Source organism: Tyto alba, unplaced genomic scaffold (genome assembly GCF_018691265.1).
Source record: "Tyto alba isolate M040663 unplaced genomic scaffold, T.alba_DEE_v4.0 Super-Scaffold_2, whole genome shotgun sequence".
Lineage (NCBI taxonomy): Eukaryota > Metazoa > Chordata > Aves > Strigiformes > Tytonidae > Tyto > Tyto alba.
In genome coordinates, this window is record NW_024881282.1 from 25,819,460 (window position 1) to 25,840,771 (window position 21,312).

Consider the following 21,312-nt stretch of genomic DNA (forward strand, 5'->3'; position numbering starts at 1 on the left):
AACATATATTCATGCAGCTAAATAAGTGGTGTACCAGGTCTGAGTTGGTGTTGCAAGAAACGCATGCCATGGGATAGCTAATACCCCTCTTACACTGACTGGCAGCCAGAAAAATGCCCTCTGAAATTCCTATTAAATATCTTTGTGTAATATCTACCTTCACCTTTTGTAAAGGTATTCAGTTGTGCTGCAGCACACTTCAGAGACAGATTTTTGACCTTCTCAAGGTGCACAGCTGTCTGCCCTAAAAAGCTGATGCAGGATATACTAAGGATTTCCCAAATGTCCCTTAGTTGGCCAGCCACTTCAAGGTATGGTTTGAAGAAAACGAGAGTGGAGACAGAAACCAAGCTCATAACCAAGAGAATTTAATTCTCTAATGAACTAGAAAGGAAATAAACTTAAATCAAGGGCCCCAGGTAACCTGTAAAAGAAGTATTGAAGCTTCAGTGATTTAACACACAGTGCAAAAAATGTCTTTTTTTGCTAGTCCTATCTGAAGTCTCAGGTGAGTGGTGCAGGTGGAATCACAGCAATGGGTGTGGGCCCAGGCTGAAAGCATGAGGGCTGTTGGTTCCACTCCAAAAAAGTGCAAATGATCAAGGAGAGAATGTATGGCATAATTAAACTACTTCTTTTGCTTCTTGTCTTCTTGTTAGGAGAGTGCTTTGCTGAGGCTGAGATCTTTAAAAATTCAGATACCAATGTATGTTAAAATTAAACTGGATTACTAATCAATTTGGTTTTCAGTTATTTTAACCAATACAGTATTCCTGTTTTTTCACAAGCATTTTGAAAGTTTTTGTCCTGGAGTCAAAGAAAAACTTCAGTTTTTCAGAATATAGAAATCAAATTTAGAATTCAGAGTTTGAACTCAGTAGTTGTACTCTAAGTAGTAACTGAAATTAGCAACTGAAAAGAACTTAGGTGGAGCACAATATCAGAAATGTAGATAATTTAAAGTCTAATCAACCCAAGAAATGTCTTCTGGGCTTTTTTTCTTTTTGTGCCCACCTCCCAAGAAACAACTAAAACTTTATTTTTATAATAGATGATTTTTGGCTTTCTCACTTTGAATTAATTGAGCTCCAGCTTTTATGAGATTAAAAATCAGAATTGTCTATGGGGTCGGAGAGCATAAAGTGAAAGCTGACTTAGCTAAGCCTTCCTTTATAGCAGCTGCCTAAGAGAAGAGCTGCTTATGGCTGTAGACTGAGCAGGAGAATGATCTTGGACTTTCAGACATTTAATAGTCTGCATTTGGAGGTAGAGGCTTGGCCTGGAATGAAGTCGTAAAGGTAGCACACTTGGGCCTGGGACAGTGTGTGCCTCTGCACTTTCTTGTGACCAATTCAGTCAGTAGTACTGTCCATAGGACTATTTGGTTTTTTTCTCACAAATTTAAAGGTATTTCTTTTAATCTGATGTTGCTACTGTGCTCTTTCAATCTTTTGTGTCCCAGTTTATAACTTTTATAAATATAGAAATTGTATATAATTATATATAATATATATACTTTATTTTTTGGCATGTATTACCTTTAATATTCAAAATAAATAATCTTTAATTTGAAAGCTATTAAGAGTTTATTTGCCTTGAATGTCTACAAACAGAAAGGAAAAAATACAGTTTCATCTTTAAACCAAACCAAACCAAACAAAACAAACCCAACCAACCAAAAAAAAAAAAAAAAAAAAAACAAACAAAAAACCCAGAAACCTCTTAGTTCACTCATGAAAACTGGTTACATTTATTCCCACAGGGAGTTCCCTAATGACTGCAGGATGCATTGTAAGTTACAATAGATATTAGAAACAGCTGTAGAATCAGATCAGTCTCTCTTTTGTTGCTCTGTGTGCATGTGTGGACAGGAGAGACAGTGGATGGGCTACATGCTTCCCTGAAGTGTTTTTTGCAGTGTCTCTATGTATGCTTTTTTTCTTAATTCTGTTTGTTTTTTGAAACCAAAGGACCAGAACTCCAGTTAGTTTTCAACTTATAAATGCACCAGGAATTTATATGAAAGAAAAAGATTTTTTTTTTATTTAAATATTCTTTTCTGATATTTCATATGCTTTATTAAAGAGTGCTAAACTTTGATCTCACATTTTCACAGAATATTATTCACAATTTCCCATGAATATATCTATAATATACAAGATCCATCAGCTATCCGTTAGATAGAAGCGTGTTTATTAATATCTCATCCAAGGTGCTGATTAATAGAACATTCACACCTCCCATATTACTTGATTCTTAAATATTGATCTTAATCTTAAAACTTTTTAACTTCAAATTATTTCAATTGTATGTAAAGTTTTCAGAGTTAAATGAACTCTAAAATTGGGCCTTTTAAGCCAATTTACAGTGAAAGATTATTTTAAAATGTGGTTTAAAGAAGTCTGGATTAATCTAGTAGGCTTTTCATCTCTAGCAGCAAAAGTTTGGGGTAGATTCATGTTGCAAATTAAAAAATCTAAGCTAGTTACTTGTGTTTCAAGGATAGTCAAGAGAGGCTTTAGCATAGTGAGATTCACTTCAACTGATTATCTAAAGCAAAGGCTGGTAATATGAATCCATCCTTTAGAATATTAGAAAATCAGTATCTGAATTTGAAATGGGAAAGCAGCACACTGAAAGAAAATAAGCTATAGGAATTCAGTAAAATATTTTTAAGGTGATGAAGGAAAACTTCCAATTTGTTTATAATGACACCTTTCTTTTTAAATATAGGGATATTCATGTGATCAGGATTAAAAAGTCCACATTCATTTAATGTTTTTAGGTAGTAGGTAGAGTATAAAATTTAAATATTAGTGTTCATTCTCTTAGAATCTGTCAAGAAATGTAGCTTCTTCTTAAAATGGTGCTTTTAAATGCCAATAGCATTTTGGTGCTGTAATTCAAGCACAGAGAAAACTCCTTCAGACACCAGCAGCTGGAAAAGAACAGCAAAAATTCCAAGTAGACCAGGATATGTAGATAATTTAATTTCTATTCTTAAATAGTAGTTCACTTCTTTAAAATAACAGGGTTTTAATCTTGGTTTAAGAGTTTCAGAGGGCACAAGTCAAGTTTTGAAAGGGAAGAATGACTCTTAATGGTTACAACCCTTAGCACCCTGCTGGCATTTGCATACTATTGCTAGGTTTGTATCCTCAGGCAAAGGAATAATATTCCTGGTATTTACGAAGCAAACAGAAGTCATGACACCTCTTGTCATTGTACAAATAGAAATTAAGGAACACTCCATGCTTTAAAGAGTGTATAGTCCCAGCAGGCAATGAAGTATAAATGCAAAGGCAAAGTGATTTACCCGGGTTCATGTTCTCTCAAAGTTGAATAAAAGAATATTGGCTTTCTTGATTCTTGTGTTGGAATGCTTCCTCACACACTCCCTTGTCTAGCATTGCAGTGCCAGATGTTGTTATTTGAAAGCTTGAACTAAAAAGCAAGTTACTTGTGATTGCCTTGGGTGAATAAAGCTTCTGCTTTCAAGCTTTCAAATGTGCATAAAATGATGAGATGCGTATAAATTGAGATAGGTTAAATGGGCTTACACTTGAATATCTGACATTCTTCTTATCATGTTTGAAAATGAGAATAAAAGTTTTACTTGCTCTGGAGTACTCTGTAAATGCTGTAGAATTTATGAGACTGACACACTGCTGACTGACATGACATTTGCATTTACTTAAAGCCATTTAAACACTGTAAAGTTTAATCAAATTATGATCATCCTCTTTTCTAAAGAAGCTTACAGCAACTTTTAAAAACATGTGTGATTGACATCATTTAACTTCTACTGTTAAGTGTTCTTCCAATTATGGTCTCTGTTTTTCCACAGTATCACTGCAAAGCTTGAAAGAGCCTTAGAAAAGGTGGCCCCTCTCCTGCGAGAAATTTTTGTTGATTTTGCCCCTTTCCTATCCCGTACATTGTTGGGCAGTCATGGACAAGAGCTGTTGATTGAAGGTACTGTTTCTGTTATAAGATTATATTATTTTAGGTATTAGTCATTTGATATGAACAATTTTTCATTTTCATTAGACTTTATATAACAATTTTTTATAAATAAATGAATAGGTTTTTAATGTGATTTCACTTCATGCATTTAATTTCATTTAAAGAAATTAAAAGTGATAGCTTTTGTACCCTTTTTTTCTCTAAGTGAGATGCTGTGTAAAGATACGTCCTGTAATCTTTGAATGCAAAAACCTCCCTATAATTTGCTTTTCCTTCCTCAGAATAATTGCATTAGTATAAGTCTTTCAGCCTGACTTTGAGAGACTTGTGAAAAATATAATTAAAAAGTGTAATCAATTCCCATGGAAGAAAGTAATTGAATACTGTGCTCCAGCATTATTGATACATGCATCTGGATTTGGTAGGAACACTATTTGCTCAGGTGGATCAGTTGAATTCACCCAGGCAGATACAGAGTTGTCTCTACAGGGGAATAGAAAGTGGTGATTTTTTAAAGAAAAGTATTCTTGAACACTTTCAAGGATTTTTATGTGTTTTTATGTATTGTCTTTACTACTTCATGGTTACAAAATTTGGGGAAAATAATGAATTCTCATAAGTAAGGCAGTAAGTAATGCAGAAATTACGCAGAAAGTGCAAATGCAGCAAGCTCACGCAGAAAGTAGTGCATCAGTGATAATGCAGTTAAAACAGTGATGGGGGAATTTGCGTGAACATGCACTGATCCCACGACGTATATCCAGAGGAACATACACAGTCAGGTAAACTTTTTCCTTCCAGAATTGTTCTTACACACAATATTGCTGTTTAATGAGAAGTTTATGGTTGGACTCAGTGATCTGAAAGGTCTTTTCCAACCTAAACAATTCTGTGAAAAAGTCCCATTAGGGCAAAGCTTACAACATGTGAAAACCTACATGGAAAAAACACAGCTTTGTGTTCAAATTCCAAAACTCCTTCTCTTATACATGTGTTTTAGATAAATGTTAGTGTGCAGTCTTTCTATGGTCTTAGTTGTTATTCCCCACAACACTGGCCCTCTTTTATTCCTAATGCTAGAAATATTTGCACCTTGTAACTGAAATCTTCTAAATAGCCTTTTCCTTTTTTGTCTAATTATTGTTTAATAATATTATTGTTTAATAGTACCGAGGAATGGTATAATAGCTTAGTAAACCTCAGAAGCTTCAGGGTTTTTATACTGTTTATTTTATAGCTATGAGTAAATTGCAGTTCTCACTTAATGACACCTGAATTTGATGATCTGCGATTACCATTGAGACAACACTGAAATTGCTGTTAGATAAATATTTGATGGATTCCATTTTTAAGTCTCATTTCAGTGCAGTTGATTGCAAAATTTGTAGCTGTGTTATCCTTTTCTGTTTGACACTTGATTAATTGCACTATAGTTTTTGTACAATACAAATACAATTGTCTTGGTTTCACCTAAGCTCTTGAATAGATTAAAAAAATTCTTCACCGATGCAATGCTGACTTCATCTTTTGGTCAGATTCACAGTATGAACAAGGTTCCAAAAGTTCCCAGCATATGACGAAGACTGAAAAGCTAGAGGCCACAGGAACCTCACAACTGCGTGTCAGTATGAGTTTATCTCATTGCCTGTGCAGACAGACACATGGTTTTGTTGGCTGTAGCTTTCTTCCAGTACCCACTTGGACTACTGTTCCAAATTTTATCCCATTTATGACTCAGACATCTAATTCAGTCTCAGGAATCATTGTTTACAAACCAGACACAAAGTTACAAAATATGTACTGTCCTTCCCATCACGTTTCCTTAATGTTATGTCTTACCTTCTCTTCAATCACTGTCTCATTTCTGATTTCTAATAACTAGTCCTTTATTCCCAAGATATTGAACTAGCAATCTGTAAAAAAAAAAAAAAAATCAAACACAGCTTACATTTTTACACTGCATGCCTCAGGACTTGAATGTCTGTTTACTTCCTCTGAAATAGTTGGGCTTTTTTTTTAACAGAGATCTCAGCTGTTTTATAGTCACTGCGTACTACTCATCTTTTCTTTCTTCATCGCCCGTATAGGACCCTTGATCTCAACTAAGCTGAATACATACCTAGTTAAGTTCCTTTAAATGGGAATTCTAAATTCTCTCCTAGTCTATTACTTGATTTATTTTGATAAATTTCCTGTCATTGTTTACTGAAAGCCAGTGATGATCCTTGAAGTGCTTGAAAGGGGTCTCCAGGTAATGACTCTTCAAAACAGAGGGTTTTAGTGGTGTGATTCAAGGTATGTGAGTACACAGCATTCCTGTGGGGCTTTGATAATTTAAAATTGATTTTTACTGGCAAGTAGTTATTAGCTTGACAGTTTTATATGAAATAGTTTAATTTCTTGCTTTATGTGTAAAGGTTTTAGTTATCACAATTAAAAAGGAGCAAATAAACTTTATTTAATCAAGTCTGAAGGTGGTCTGTTTTTCAAATCAATTATCACAAAAGTATCTGTTGCGTTCTCCAAAGCGCGTCCTTTTCTTCTAACGATTCAAGCTTGAAACATAAAGATACCTTCCCTGCTCTTGGTGTCTTTCAGAAACCTCCATAAGGTATGAAGCCTTTCCCCTATCAGATTTTGCTAAAATCTGAATAACTTCAGACATCCTTGATGGCATGTGCTTTTTTGAAGCTCTCTCTAATGCTCTTGTGCATGTGTGTGTGTAAGAATTACTAAATCATTTCAGACTTGGTAAGAATATCCACAGTTTTGTAGTTGAGGTGTTGCACTGAAGAGAGAGCACAAAAGAAAAGGGAACATTAAAAAAAAAATGGGTTTGGTACTTCTAAAACAGGTTAGTTATGCAAACTTTCCATAATATCTGATGCTTTGAGGTAAGTATTGTTAATATATAAGTGGAAATGTGAATACAACTTAATTATGATTTCACCTTTTTGTAGTAGATGAGCTGTCTCAAACTTCTGGTGAAAAATCTTGCAGTCCTACCGTGCCACCTCATCTTCCTTTAGCTTGTATCATCGTTCTGTCTCGTGACTGACTGATTTATTCTTTGTGGAAATTATATTTAACATCTAAGCAGTGGCTTCTTATCTCTTGAGTGAAGTTGAAAAGAACTGGCTGCAAACATCTAGTCAGTCTAGACCGAAAACTTGATCACTCATACTCAAAATTATTAATTTTTCACATGTTTTCATGTAAATTCCAAAATTTGACTGATAGCAGAGGAGCTCTATCAAGTAGTAATCTGACACTGCAGAACGTATTTATTGGTAAAACTCTTTGTTTACTTACTGGAATACTAGTCATTTTTGCCCCTTTTTCCACAACCAGCTCTTTCTTAAAAGGTATCTTACTATATTCCAAACATTTCAACTCCCCCAAAATAAGTGTCCGCCATGGTAGGCTTAAAAGGGACTGATTTGCAGTCGAATGAAAATAGTTTTAGAGTATACCAAAACCAGCCCAACACTACTGTGGTTCATCAACAGAGGTTCTTTCAATGCCTCAGAGAACAGAAGTTGCAAAGGTTAAGATTGTCCATATAGAATCTAATTGGAAACAAACATGCAATATGTGTAGGTCACATATTTAAGCTTAGCAGTGCTCATTGTGGAGTTCCATTTAACACTTGCACAGATATGTTTTCACTGACTCTAGTTTCCATATGGTCTGCAAATTCCCTCCATGTAAGTGCATTATAACATTCTAGCTTTTAGGTGAAAATGTTACAGGCAAGTGTAATCTGATCTGTATCTGAACGAGAAGTTATATCCTCTTTTTGTCAAGCACAGATGGGTAGAAGTATTTTTGCTACAGCTATTCTTGGAGTGTCCTGAGCTGTTACAATAGGTCCAAGATCAAAACATAGTCACATACAATGCTTTCCCTTCTCTTCAGTGAGATACCAAACAAACATTACCAATGATTTTCATTTTCCTAGATCGTTACCTGGGTAGCAAGTCAGCCAGGTAGCCTTTCTCCAAAAGAGGATTCTTTGGCATACATTTGATACGTTTCTGATACACACACAGTTCAAATCAGATGAAACAGAAAATTGCTGTTATGATCAGAATCTGTTTCTCCTCACTATGTCACCACATGGCCCTATGAAAATACCCAGTAGAAGTGGTGATGTGGACTAGTTCTGTGTGGTATTTAACAGGAGGCTTATTGAAACAATTGAAAAATTGTCCAAAACATTCCTCTGTAAACCACAGATAGAACTTGGGTGCTAAATGACACTGCTTTAAAAGCTCCCAAAGACCACAAGTGTGGCATCACTGTGGCATCTACCAGTCTCAGCATGATTTGTTTCTGATTTCCTCAACCAATACCTAGTTTTGTATTAGGAAGATCAGGGTAACCATCTTGTTGAGATGCTGTAGAAGTCTGGAAATCCCATAGACTTTCTGGAAAAAAAATAATTTTGTGGGCTTAACATGGGCCTTGGCTTTCTCTTAGAAACTTTTCAGAACCTCTGTATTATTTTTGTGCTCAGGAGCACAGATGCTATAAAGCAGAGAGATTGCAGGCTCTTGCAGAACTTTATTTTCTTGTTCATACTGTTCTCTCATTCTTTTATCTTACTGTGGCACATCCAAAATGTTTTTGTTTGTATGTCCAGGTGTGTTTTCTTTCAGCAAATCAGATTTATGGTAATTGTTTACCAGTCTGTAGCATATCATGTAGCCAATATTCTGAACTAACTAAATAAATTAATAAATATTGACAAGAGAGAAAAGGAACAAAAATATAGTGTTACGATTTTTACATTTTCATTAACTGGAATTAACAGCACATAAGTAAAACTTGAAGCTATTCATAGTGTTGAAATTTCTATGAGTCACTTTTTGATCCTACTTTGATATGTTTATTAACAGTCTTGATTACAGGGCAGAATTGTTCCTGGCAAAGCTAACTGCTTAGTCAGAGATACACAAAATGAGAAGAAAAGGCATTCCACCGGAGAGATATTTTGAATCATTTTGAGGAATAACAGAAACTCAAGAAAAAGCCAGATTTCAACACAACCAAATTCCGAGTCCAATCTCTAGGAAGAAATAATATAGACTGTAGAGGGTAGGAGATGAGGGATGAAGCCACTCAAAGAATGTGGGGATTGTTATAATAATTAGCATACTCTAGTCTCTTTTAGCGCAGCGTTGAGGCAACAAAGACTTGTCCAATAGTTGGATGACTGGGAATAATAGATGAGGAGGTGATTTCATTTCTGTGCACAACTTCAGTAAAACTCCTAACATCTGGTTCTATAGTCAGCACTTCAGGAATGATATGCACACACTACAGGGGGAACAAAAGAGCAGGGCACAGGAGTGATTGATGGATGGGAGATAAACTCTGCGAAGTACAATGTACCGAGCTTGATTTGCTCAATGTACCAAAGAGAAGAGATAAGAAGAAGTTAGATACTACAGGATGTCTTAGCCTCTCTACCAACAGAATGCCTAATAAGGTTAAATAACATTGGAAAACATGTTGCTTGCAGTCTTTATGACTGCTTTAAACATTCTTTCTAACTAGTCTTCAATCCAGCTTCTCAGAAGGAAAAATGCCATGTATTTGCTGAATGGTTTTGATGCTTCTTTGTGGCTTTGGAGCCTGTGAATCCCTATTTCATCTGTGCCATAACCTGCAAATCTGCATTAGCCTTAATTTCCTCTAATGTTGCCATCACTGCATTTGCTCACGTGGTCATAACAGAAGTACTTCAGTATCAGTTAGCCACCTGCAGGGATCAGTTAAAAAAGTATCTTTTCCTTGTTCTGCAGCTGACTGCATGTCAACTGCAGATGCAGTTGAGAATATACCATCTTTCCTTGAGACATCAAAGCTGGACAGTGTTCAAGTCACTGTATGAAATAAAACTTTCCTCTGACTTTTTATGTGTGTTCATGTGTGTGTATATATATAAACTGATTTTTATTTTTTTATTTAAAAAGTTCTTTATTCATTACCTTGAAGTTCATTTTAGTGTGAGACATTTTCTCCTTTTTCTGCCTGGTGAAGTTTGTCTATACAGACAAGCCACATATAAGACTCATGCCAGCTATAGTTTGGTTCTAGATTTCAGAGGGCCCTTGTAAATGTATGAATGCATAGCCATACATACACTTTAATGTGATTTCTTGAAGGTGTGAGACTTCTGTGATCACACTGGGTGAGAAGGATCAGCCTTTTACTCCCTTAATAACTTTTCAGTGTGTTGGCCAGTTTCAGCCAGTTTAAAAGAGGGTGCTTAAAAGATGTTATTTTGACACAGTATTCATGAATATAGGTATCTGTTTAAAGAAATGATACCCTATAATCTCTTGGCTGAGGCAGTACTTACATGTGTATTTCTTAATCAGCTTCAGTCTTTGCTCTGCACTATCATTTGGGGGCATGTTATGATCAAGTAGTGAAAACTTACTACAAAAAAATCACATCTGGTTCATTTGTAGCTGTGTAATATACCACGATGGTACAACACTATGGCTATTGGAGCGTAAGGATCAGGAAAGCAATTGATAAAGCAGGACTGAGAGAGAGAACAGTAGGAACTCAATCCTATTAGGCATCAGAGAATCCTTGTTAGAAATCAAGGTGAATGTTAAAAATGTTTCTGCATGGTTGGGCTAGTGTCATTTGCAGTGTGTGTCTTACTGGACATGATCACTCTGGTCAGTCAGGGTCAGCAACTTTATGGAATGTTTGGTTTGTACTGGGGCAGCAACTCTGAATTGGTTTTCAAGGTTAAGGAATTCATAATGTATTTCTTCTCTACCATGCCACCTTCCACTCCTTTCTTTCCATGTGCTTTAGGCATCCCAGTGTGTGTTCTTCTGTGTCTAGTAAGAGGTGATGCTGCAGGCTTAGCACAGTGTAGTTAAAGCCACTGAATTGCCTGACTCAATCCTCTGGAAGGCAGGGGATTTAAAATGTTACTGCTGATTGAAATCCTGCCTGCAATTGTTGTAATCCCTTCATAAATAAGAAAAAAAAATCATCAGTTTCAAACTACTATATAGAGTTTTTTAAGAAATTTGTTGTATGAAATTCTCTGTGATTAACTTTTAGTGTCTTAATGAAGGGCTCCCCAGTATGCTCATGTTTCTGCAAACACTTTGGGACTGAAAGTATGTTGTACTAAAAAACATCGGTAAGTCAGATACAGAGACAGAAAACACCACCAGTTTTCTGGAAGTCTGTATGGTAGGAACAAAGAAATGATGAAAGGTTAAATGGATATGCAAATATGCCTATTTATTTACAGGTACTCCAGCAGAGTCAAGGTTCAAAGCTTTGCAACTTCCACACTGTTTTTCAGAATATGCTACTAGTGACAAGACAGATCCCAATACTGGCATTCAGAGGAGGAACTGAAGAGCAGGTGCCACAGCAGAAGTCTCTGCTATTTATCCACAGTGAAATCTTCAAACTAATAACGACCCCCACACCAGTTACAGAATATTTTTCTTTCATATAATATTCCTTTATGATGCCTTTAAAGAGATATCATTACAAACACCAGAAAATATAGACATTAATTTGATTTTGAAGATTTAACTCTTTGATTACTGAAGTTCCTGTGTGTAGAAGTATGTTCTGAACAGATGTTTAACATGGCAGGAAGCGTTATAGATCAGATATGCAGATAGCAACTAGGAAATGCATAGCATCTGGCACCTTTTTGAAAGTAAACCTGCCAATAATTAATTACACATAGGAGCCACTCTATCCCTGTCTAATGAACTGAACACTTACTAAGATGTATTGGACTGTGGAACAGAGGTTAACTGCTCATGCCCTCTCCTTTGTCTTTGGCTTGTGTGGTCCCAGCGTAATTTGAGGGTAGAAATTGTTGGCACCCAGATTATATGTCCTTGATTATATTATCATTGTTACATTAATTAATAATCATGATATCTTTATAATCCAAACTGTATGGAGTTCCCATTAGGCAGAAATTGGGATGGTTCTCTTGCTTTGCCAATAGACAAAATATGACTGAGAATATGAGACCAATTGTAAAGTTTACAATCAACTACATATATTCAGCAGAAGTTGTTAAGAGAGTACAGCAGTTAAAAAAAAACAAACCAAACCAAAACAAAACATGTTCTCAGGAAAACAAAAACTGGTAACACTGTAAAGTAATCACGTTTGCTGAAAAGAAGCTCTGAAAGTTATCCTTGAAAATAGAGAATCCACTAGATATTTGAAGTTACTAAATTACTGTTGAAAGTGATACTATAAAAATTATATTATTAGAAACTAAGCGATACCAGTTGCTGTTCTTTTAAAGTATGTGAAGAAATGCACAAAATATTAGATCCATTAAAGAGTGAGAAAAGGACTTATCTGTGGTCCTTCAGTCTCACTTATGTCCAGTAGTATTGGGCACTTTCTCACAAGTTTCTTTTTCAAGTTAGTATTCCAGTTGCAAGCCATAAGGCCTAGATAGGACTGGTCTGTTTGCCTTAAAACTCTAGAGGAATACCCTCCCTGATGACTTCATGCTTGTTCTTTGTCCTAATGCCATCCAAGTCAGATGTCCTTCTGTCTTCCTTCTTGTTCCAACTTTTACCTTTCATGGAAAAAAATTTTCTTTTTTTTTTTTTTCAGTAAGTTTGCCCCCTACTACAAAAAGAGTAGCCAGAGATCTATTTAATGTTATTTCAAGGAAATCATTTTTAAAAGATTCTTGAGAAAGTTCTTAACACATACAGGCACTACTGTAACATAGCCTGTAGGTGGACTCATGATATCAGGTATACAGCAGTGCTGCATGGTAACACTGGACTAAGTTGTACATTTTTTTTTTTTTTTTTTTTAGAACAGCCACCTTTTCCCCCCTTATTATTTTCTCCTCTACTGTCCAGGTCCAAAGAAAAACGAGGTGGTATGCCAAAAAGGTATTCAGTATCTACAGGATGTTCATGCTGTGACTGAAGCTCCCCACAGGCAGAGGTTCTCTGGTTCTTATTCCACTTAATTCATCATTCAGAACTCAGCAGGGGACTCTGCCTGGTTTTGGACTTGAAATAGTTAGGCTGGTATTTGCCCCACCCTTTGTCCTCTAACGGCTTAAAAATGGAATCAATCTACTTTATTATCCCAGCAGTATTTTCCAGAGAACTACCTAACTCTGATAAGCTATAGGGTGCAAATAACATCTCTGTATCAGATTTTGCCCTTACAGATGTACTGCTCATGAGGCATAGTCTAATAATCCTTTTGCGTTCAGCCTGAGCTCTATGTCCAGATTCTTTACAAAACTAATCTCATTAGGGCTGGTCACAGTTTCTTCTTCTATATTCCTTAACTCTGTGTCTACTTACCACCTGCTCTTATGACCCAGACTGAAACCTTTTAATCAGTGACCAAGTTTACAAAACTCCCTTACTTTTCCTGATGATTTAAAGGCACTTCTACAGTTCATCCTATTGGATATGGATGTGCTTGTTTCTATGCCTTTGAGGCATAAACAAAGAATATTCCACAAAAACTCCTGAATTAACTTGAGAAACAACTACATTTTAATCTTGAAAATATATCTATTTATAGAGCTCTTGGTTTGTGATAGAAAAAAATGTTAATGATAGCATAAACATTAATGAACCATCAAACTTGATTTATCTAGATGTTAACAGACTCCCTACAGACCTGGGATTATTTTTTCAAGGACTAAGAGAATATATCTTTACTGTGTTCAGTCTAATTTCATCTTAAAATTTACCTCCCCCTGAAAAACGAACCTGCTAAACATGTATTGCATTATATCATGTCTTTTTTTTGTCTGTTGGCATGTGGAATTTTATGATCCAATCTTTTTATACTAATAGTGATGTTGTCTGTGGAGATTTTCTTGCAATGGGAAACCCTCATGCTGAAAGAACTTGTCAGACAGCAGAGACAGTTGTGATATGTCAAATTAAGATGGCAAAGTGATGTCAAAGCAGGTCTAGGGAGAGCCCATAACAGTGTTACTGTCAAGTAAATAAAGAAAACTGAAACACAAGAAATACAAATTATTCCAAGAGATCTATGACTGTGGTACAGTTCTGTGTTTTGAGAGACACTGTTTTAGAATGATTACCATTTGTCAGCAGGGTTTCAGGATAGGAGCAAGATCTGATGGCTGCCAACTAAGGTTAGCAAAGGTCAGCGTGGAAGTGGAGATTTATTTTTTTTCCTTATAAAATTCTCAGAAAAAAATTACCATCTAAACAAATTATTAGTTCAACAACCGTTTGCTCAGTGAGAGAGAAAAATAGTTGGTGGGTTGTGCTACTCAGGAGATCACACCCAGTTAAAATAAGGTTCATTTTGGCCTTAAAAATTTAGGAAATTGCATGAGTTCCGTGATGTTTTGTTATACTTCCTATTTGTTGCTGCACTGGTTCGCTCCTCGTTTTCTCAGTTTGCACCCAAGGTTGCCAAACGGAAGAAATATAAGGAAGTAAGGAGGACCAGTAAAAAGTAAGTGGGTTTACTGCTGTGCACCTTATCCTTTTCTTGCCTGCCTTTTTTGTCATTCACCATACACACATTTCAGTTGTGTCATGCCATGATGATAATATTCTCCCTAATAATATAAAAAAATGTAACAAAGAACTAGAGTGTAGTAGTAGAAAGAAGGAAAGAAAAGACAACTCCTAAAGAAGACAGAAGCAAAAAAGAGTAAGTAAGCACAGAAAAATGGGAATCAAATAGGAATAAGTTATAGACTGAAGACAAGGGGAAGTTGATAAATTTTCAGAGAAATATAAAAACTCATACCTAAGGAAAAAATAGCATTGAGTAATGCATTTTCATGGAAGGCATGCTATTTTAGAGACTGTCATTTGGGATCATACTTATGATCCATCTTGTCCAGGATGTCACTTTTGACAGCTTTAGAAAGAATTAGAAAAGGTTCTTGAGATGAAGAGAAGTTATTATAGGTGTAGTGAAAGTATAAACATTTGCTTGTGTTAGTGAGTAAAATTAATGTTCTGATTTCTGCTTGTATACTTTTTGAAAATAATTCACTGTTGAGGTAATTCTTCCAAACTATATTTCCTGTAACACAGATTTGAGAGGAGGTGAAGGATTGAGAAAAAGAAAAAGAGAAAGGAGGGGTAGATGTTTCTTTATTTAAAGAAGAAAATGGTGAGGGACCAGTAGAATATAAAATCTCAGAATAGTTGTTTTTCCCAGATGTATTCAATATGTGACAAATTCTTTGGTATCAGTAGTTTTCATTTAGTAATTTTTTTACAAATTTAATCACAAAAATAGCAACTTGCTCAGGAAGTGAATGGTATCTTGAGAAAATATCACGACAAAACTTGAAAAATCTTTTAACTTTTCACATTTTAAATTAATTTTTAAATGGCTTTTTCCATTAATTTTTTTCTTACTCCATCCATTGAAATAAAATATCCAGGGCAGCAGCTATGGCAGAAATTCAGCCACAACTTTGAACCACTTATTTAGTAACATCATAGGATAAAGGGGGAAATCAGACCACTCTCAGGATCATATTTTAATTTCCACAGTGGACTGTTGGGTGTTTGGAAAAAAATTTGAATGGTTTTCATTGAGATTCTTTCTAGGTAAATAAGAAGTTTTGATTTTCCAGAACCTCTGTCTAAGTATAGTTTATTTTTTAGTTCTTCCAGGCTTCCACCAAAATAAAAAGTTTGTAAGTTACTCAAGTCTACCTGAAACTGAAGTAGTCTTCAACAGAAAAGCAATAGTTCAATTTTATAGACAATTTCAAGATTAGAAGTGTATTAATTTGATCAGTTGCAGTACAGTGTGATCACTGGTTTGGTTGTTTTGACCCTTGTTTTGAAGGGGAGTTGAGAAAAAAACACGTTTAATTTCCAAATTAAATTCTAGTATATAATAATTACCATATTGTTCCAAAAGAACTCTGCTTCACTTAAATTTAACAGGGAATTGTTTTCTTATAATTAACATCTGTGTTGTATTATTTTATATTAAAATAATAATTTTGTGTTATTAATGCTAATCAGAACAATATCTAAATAGATACATGATTGATATAAATTTTAGGTCTCTTTTGGTATAGCTACTAGATAAGCATATTAGGTAACAAAGACTTGAGAAGAGATCTATCCAAAGAGATACTGTTTTAAGAGAAGGGCAGAGAGACATAAATGCATATATTTGGTAAATCCTGATGGACTGTTCGCCAAGGAAAAATCTACCACAGGTGCTAAATGAAAAACTGGATCAGTTTTTAAAATCTTCAGTGAGATATTAAACTGAACAGTGGTAGTGGGGTTTATTTTATAGATTAAGTGATCTTCTCATTTGATGAATGAGAATTTGTGCATCCCATTAACATAAATGGAAAATTGACAAAAAATTCTATACATCGGTATAAGGCTAGACTCTTCAGAGTAATGTGGAACCAGCAGCAATTTTGTCAATACTGTTACAGCTCATGGGATCACAGTATGAAGTCTGTAATTTTAAAAAGTAAATCATGTATACACTGCAATAAATCCCCTCTCTCTGGGTATGCTCTCAAGGGGTTTTGCCATTCTGTGGTTCCATCTGGATATTTTATGGTCCTCACTTAGATTCCTTTTTAGTAACTGCGGTGGTGAGGAAGTATAGGTTTTCTTACTTTAATAAAATAATTAAAGAAATTGTTATATAAAGTTCTTATTCTTTTAAATATTATCCTAATATTAAGATCTATTTTATTTTACAAATTCGCCTAAAAGGGACCAAACATTTGACTTGGGATTGAACAGTTTAAAATGCCTTTTTTATATTGACCTATCAGTGCTTAATTGGGGTATTTCTCTTAAGATATTTGTTCTAAAGATTCCTGGTAACATTTTAAAGGTATTTCATTTGATAACCTAGGTGATACCTTTCCTAGATTGTCAGATATCAGATATAAAGAATATTGCATGTGTTGTACAGTGTCTTTACCATAACAACATATCCTACAAGAACTGTCCTGATCAACTACAAAAGCACTGAGTCAAATTCACATTCATCATGTCTTTCTCTGTCACTCTTCTGCTCTGTAAAGGATATCTACCCATACAAAGGATGGTCTGGAGTACTGATACAGCCGTCCTTCATGGTCCCTAGAGTTGGTGGTAATGTTGTGTTCTGCCAGTCAAGGCTGCTGAAGGGAATTGTTAAATCCATAACCCTGACTGTTATTTTAGTGAGTTACGTTCTTTGGAATAGTGTTTCCTTTCATCTACTAAAAGTGAAGTTGTAATTATTTTGCAACATGGCTGTGATTTCCAACTGCAGACTTTCTGCAATTTCTGAATATTTTCCAGCCTTCTCTTTTCATAAATTAAGACCATTAGTGTAATTTAAATGTCTACGAGATATGTGACATATGTATGTTTCTAAAACCAATTTTGAGTGTAATCTTGCAAAACATTTGGTTTAATACACATCTTGCTTCCCCCCCCCCATAATTGCTTTGCTTGGAATAATAACATCTGTCATTTCAGTTAATAGTTTTACACACTTAGCATTTACTTTCAAACTTTTCAGCTATCTTTATATTTTCTGTCCATGCTATCTCTTTTCAGAACTGTAGTGAACTCCCCAGCAACTTGATAATTGATTTAAAACATCAATTTGAATCTAGATTTCTCTGAATGACAACATATGGCAGAGAGGGAATAATGTAGATTTAAACTACCTGGTCAAAAAATAAATCCTAAATTTATTTCTTTGATTATAAATTGGATTTAGCAAAATATTTCAAGAAAACGTTCGCTGTAAGATTGTGCTAGCAGAAGAAAGACCTTTTGCAAGAACAAATAAACTTGAAGGAAAACTCTTGTTTCCAACCAAAATATCATCACTTTTTTTTCCTAGTACTGTAACAACCAAAACATGCTTTAGTTTCTGTCACCAACATGAACTGTCTTTGAAACTTTGTTATGTCATTCCTAGCAAATGTTGAACAAAGGGAATAGTCTATCAAAAATGAAGACACAGTTTATAAGTGGTAATTACTGGTGGAAAACTCCTATTCTGTCTCTTGGCACAGAAGTCAGTGAGGATTATGGGAAGAGATATCATGGTATGAGTTACCAGTAATTATAGTGAACAATTTGAAACAATACGGTTTTGTTTAAAGTACTTGGAAGACTGTATCTGTAGGAAACAGAAAATAGATGACCTTACAAAAACGCAGGTTAAAAAGGAGAATTCATGATTTTTTTGGTCTAGTTTTAGGACATTATGATCCTTTCTAAGTACATTTTTTGCACTTTTCATATGTTAATAAAATAATGCATATAACAGCATGTCTTTGTTTTGTCATAAGTATTTTTTTCTATACAAAGCTCCTGTAGTTTTGATTACATAGTGTACAGGAGTAATAAAGGCCAAGTTTTCTCTGTGAACTGGGTTAAATGGATTAAACTCTCTCATGTTTTTTATTTAGCCATACCTGAGAGTTTCAGATAGGTAGTGAAATATTTCTGCAGGCTCTGAAGTATCATTAATTGCATTTTTTTTCTAAATTGAACATAAGATATAAAAATATTTAACTTTTGGTTTTGCTAATATTACAATTGATTCCAGTTCCAATAAGGGTTTAAGTTGACACAAAGTAAAAATCATTGAAAGAAAATGCAGGCAAACCTTGATAAAGACCAGATGAAATTGTGGTGGTATTCAGTTAGACTCATACACACATTGTATTAATAATAATATAAAGAAGTTCAAAACCATGATCTTATTTCATAAGGATTTTTTTTAAAAAATGATTTTATCAGCTTACATTATATTTCTTCAAAATAGAAATTCACACTGACTGGTTCACCATGGTGACTTTGAGGTTTTGAACCCATGACTTCATTAATGCCATAGGCATGACTAAAATAGTATAGTTGAAATTAATCTTTTTTTAGACATTAATAAGTCATAGTGGAAAGAAATAATTAGCATATCTTTGAGCCAACAGAAGAACACTGAAAAAGAAGTCAAGTAAACCAGATCATTTCAAGATAATTGCCAGGCATACATCATTTATTCCAGATTAGCTAAGGTCATGCACTTGATGCTCCCAGTTTTTGTGCCCATATATATGGTCATTGTTGCCATCAAACTGCTGAATTTAGATGGCTATATTTAAAGGACTGAGAATAGACCATGAAGAAAAGCACTAAGAACAGTAAATATAAAGAGCACGTAGTCCATTCAGTTAAACAGTGACCTTTTTAACCTTGATGTATGCAGGAAATATCCACTTGTATTTTAGTAATTACATTAGCTTCCTTAATGGCATTTGATACAGATGGTATAGGGAGAACTTATCTGCAGCTGAAGAATGCGGGCAAGTTTAGTTTGAATTGCAAATACTTTTTCTCATTGGAGTTAAGTGGGGGGGGGAGAGAACTGAAAATAGATTTGTGTGCTCTCCTCAATCAGAGAAGCCATTATTTTTCAAAGCTTGTAACCATTTTTGTTTCTCATTATGCTAAAACTAATAAAATTTTGCACATTCTAAAAATCTCTGTCAAATCCTGCAAAACAGTAAAGAGAAAGAATAAATGCAGTCGTTAGTGCATTTGGGACTTAAGCAATTGATTGATTCTGATTCCTGCTACAAATTCTACTTTTGATTTTATGAAGATACCTCAACCAATTTGTGTCTTCTCTTCTGTAAAATGGGAGCAGAACACTTCCTTCTTCCTTTTTTATTTTTATCTGTTATGTACAGTCTGCTGAAGGAAATTATTTCAGTGTCTGTACCAAGCCAAAAGCAGTGAGGCAATTCACACCACACAAGTTGGACTTCCTAGAACAGAGGATCATGCAAATTAAAAAAACAAAAGATTATTAAAATGGTATTTTTTCTGGTCTGTGCAGGATAAGTTAAACAGGACAGGGATCATGATTCTTTCTTAGCTTACTTGTCATAACCAGAGATTGCATTCTGACAGTTTTTCCTAATAGACAGAAATGGATCCATCCTCCATTAGGTCTGATTTGTTTTCATCATTCTCTACTATTGACTCCATGACAGCTCTGACGGTAAACTCTGAAGATTAATTGTATTTTGAGTAACAGGAAAAAAAATATTTTTATTTATTTCAAATTTTTATTCCTTAATCAGGAATGAGCAAAAATGGGAAGAAGCACAAGGGACACAAAAATAGAGCCCTTGGCAGCTAGGAAGGAGGAAATGAAGCTTATAATGGAGGGCACACACTTTGCCTCATATGATTTGAGTAGAAGTCCCTGAAGTGGGAGTAGGAGGGTGATAAGCAAGAAACTTATAATGTGAAAAGGTGCCCCTGCTATGAATGTTTCGTGTTTCTGTATTCTGTTTTACTTCAAGGAATGTATAGTATGAATACTTAAAGGTAAACAGAAAGTATTTCTGTTTATATTTCCTTCTTCCTACCCATCAAGGTGTATGGGATTCCCCATTTTCTGTCATGGCCACTCCTAGTTTTGCTTATTTATAACTAGAGTGCTGCATGCTTAATTTTTGCTATAGACTGAACTCTCTGCAAAGGATATTCCTTGCATCCAGCTTTGACACCATTAAATTCTTTTATGAGACTTTCCTATCTCCCTCTGTATTTTCACATGTGAAAAGTGCTACAGTCTCTAACATGCTTATATGTTTCTTTTTGACATGAAAAACAGCCTCTTAGAACGTCAGGTTTTGAATACTACTGGTTAAGAGAGGTGTTAATGGCTATTATCAATGGGTTGTTTCATCAGCAGGCAATTACAGAGCTGTTTACAACTGATGGGCTAACCAGATGTCAGTTCTGTATCCTTCTCTTTTTGGGGGGGAATTTCACCAAAATCAGTTCAATTCTCCTTTCCCATGCTAGAATGCTACATCCAAGCTTGCAGTTGATTAGATGTGATGTTTAGACAAATAAAGACATAGATTTTAGTTCAGATGACCACTTTACTCATGACTGTGGAATCATCAGACTATTAAAAAGTTAGATATAGTATATAAAAATCTTATTATCGTAAATAGAAAATTTTGCACTAAGGTAATATGAGTTCCTTCAAACAGCGAGTCCTGTTTTATTATGTATACAGGATTTGTGTCATTAGAATTAGATCATCAGTGTTATCTGGATGATAATCATGAATACTTACTCTAGCTTTGTGCCATTTTAGTCATGTATGTTTTGGTCCACACTCCAAATATTTTTTCATATTGTTTGAAGCTACACAGGTGGCATAAGTATCACCGACTGTCTTTGAAAATTAAGAACTTCTAATTTAATGAATTAAGCCAGAAAATATTCATTATGTGTTTCTCCTTAAAGTGTATATTTT

The 21,312-nt window shown here is 34.8% G+C and overlaps 1 protein-coding gene across 9 annotated transcripts in view; it reads left to right on the forward strand.

Annotated features, from left to right (window-relative positions):
* The window catches only part of NBEA (neurobeachin), a 518,250-nt gene that overhangs the window by 226,076 nt on the left and 270,862 nt on the right, over positions 1-21,312 (forward strand). For all 9 annotated transcript variants that reach the window (XM_042793382.1, XM_042793373.1, XM_042793375.1 and 6 more), the window contains one exon: positions 3,848-3,975. In XM_042793382.1, coding sequence (XP_042649316.1) covers positions 3,848-3,975 — 128 coding nt within the window. The remainder of the gene's footprint in view (positions 1-3,847; positions 3,976-21,312) is intronic.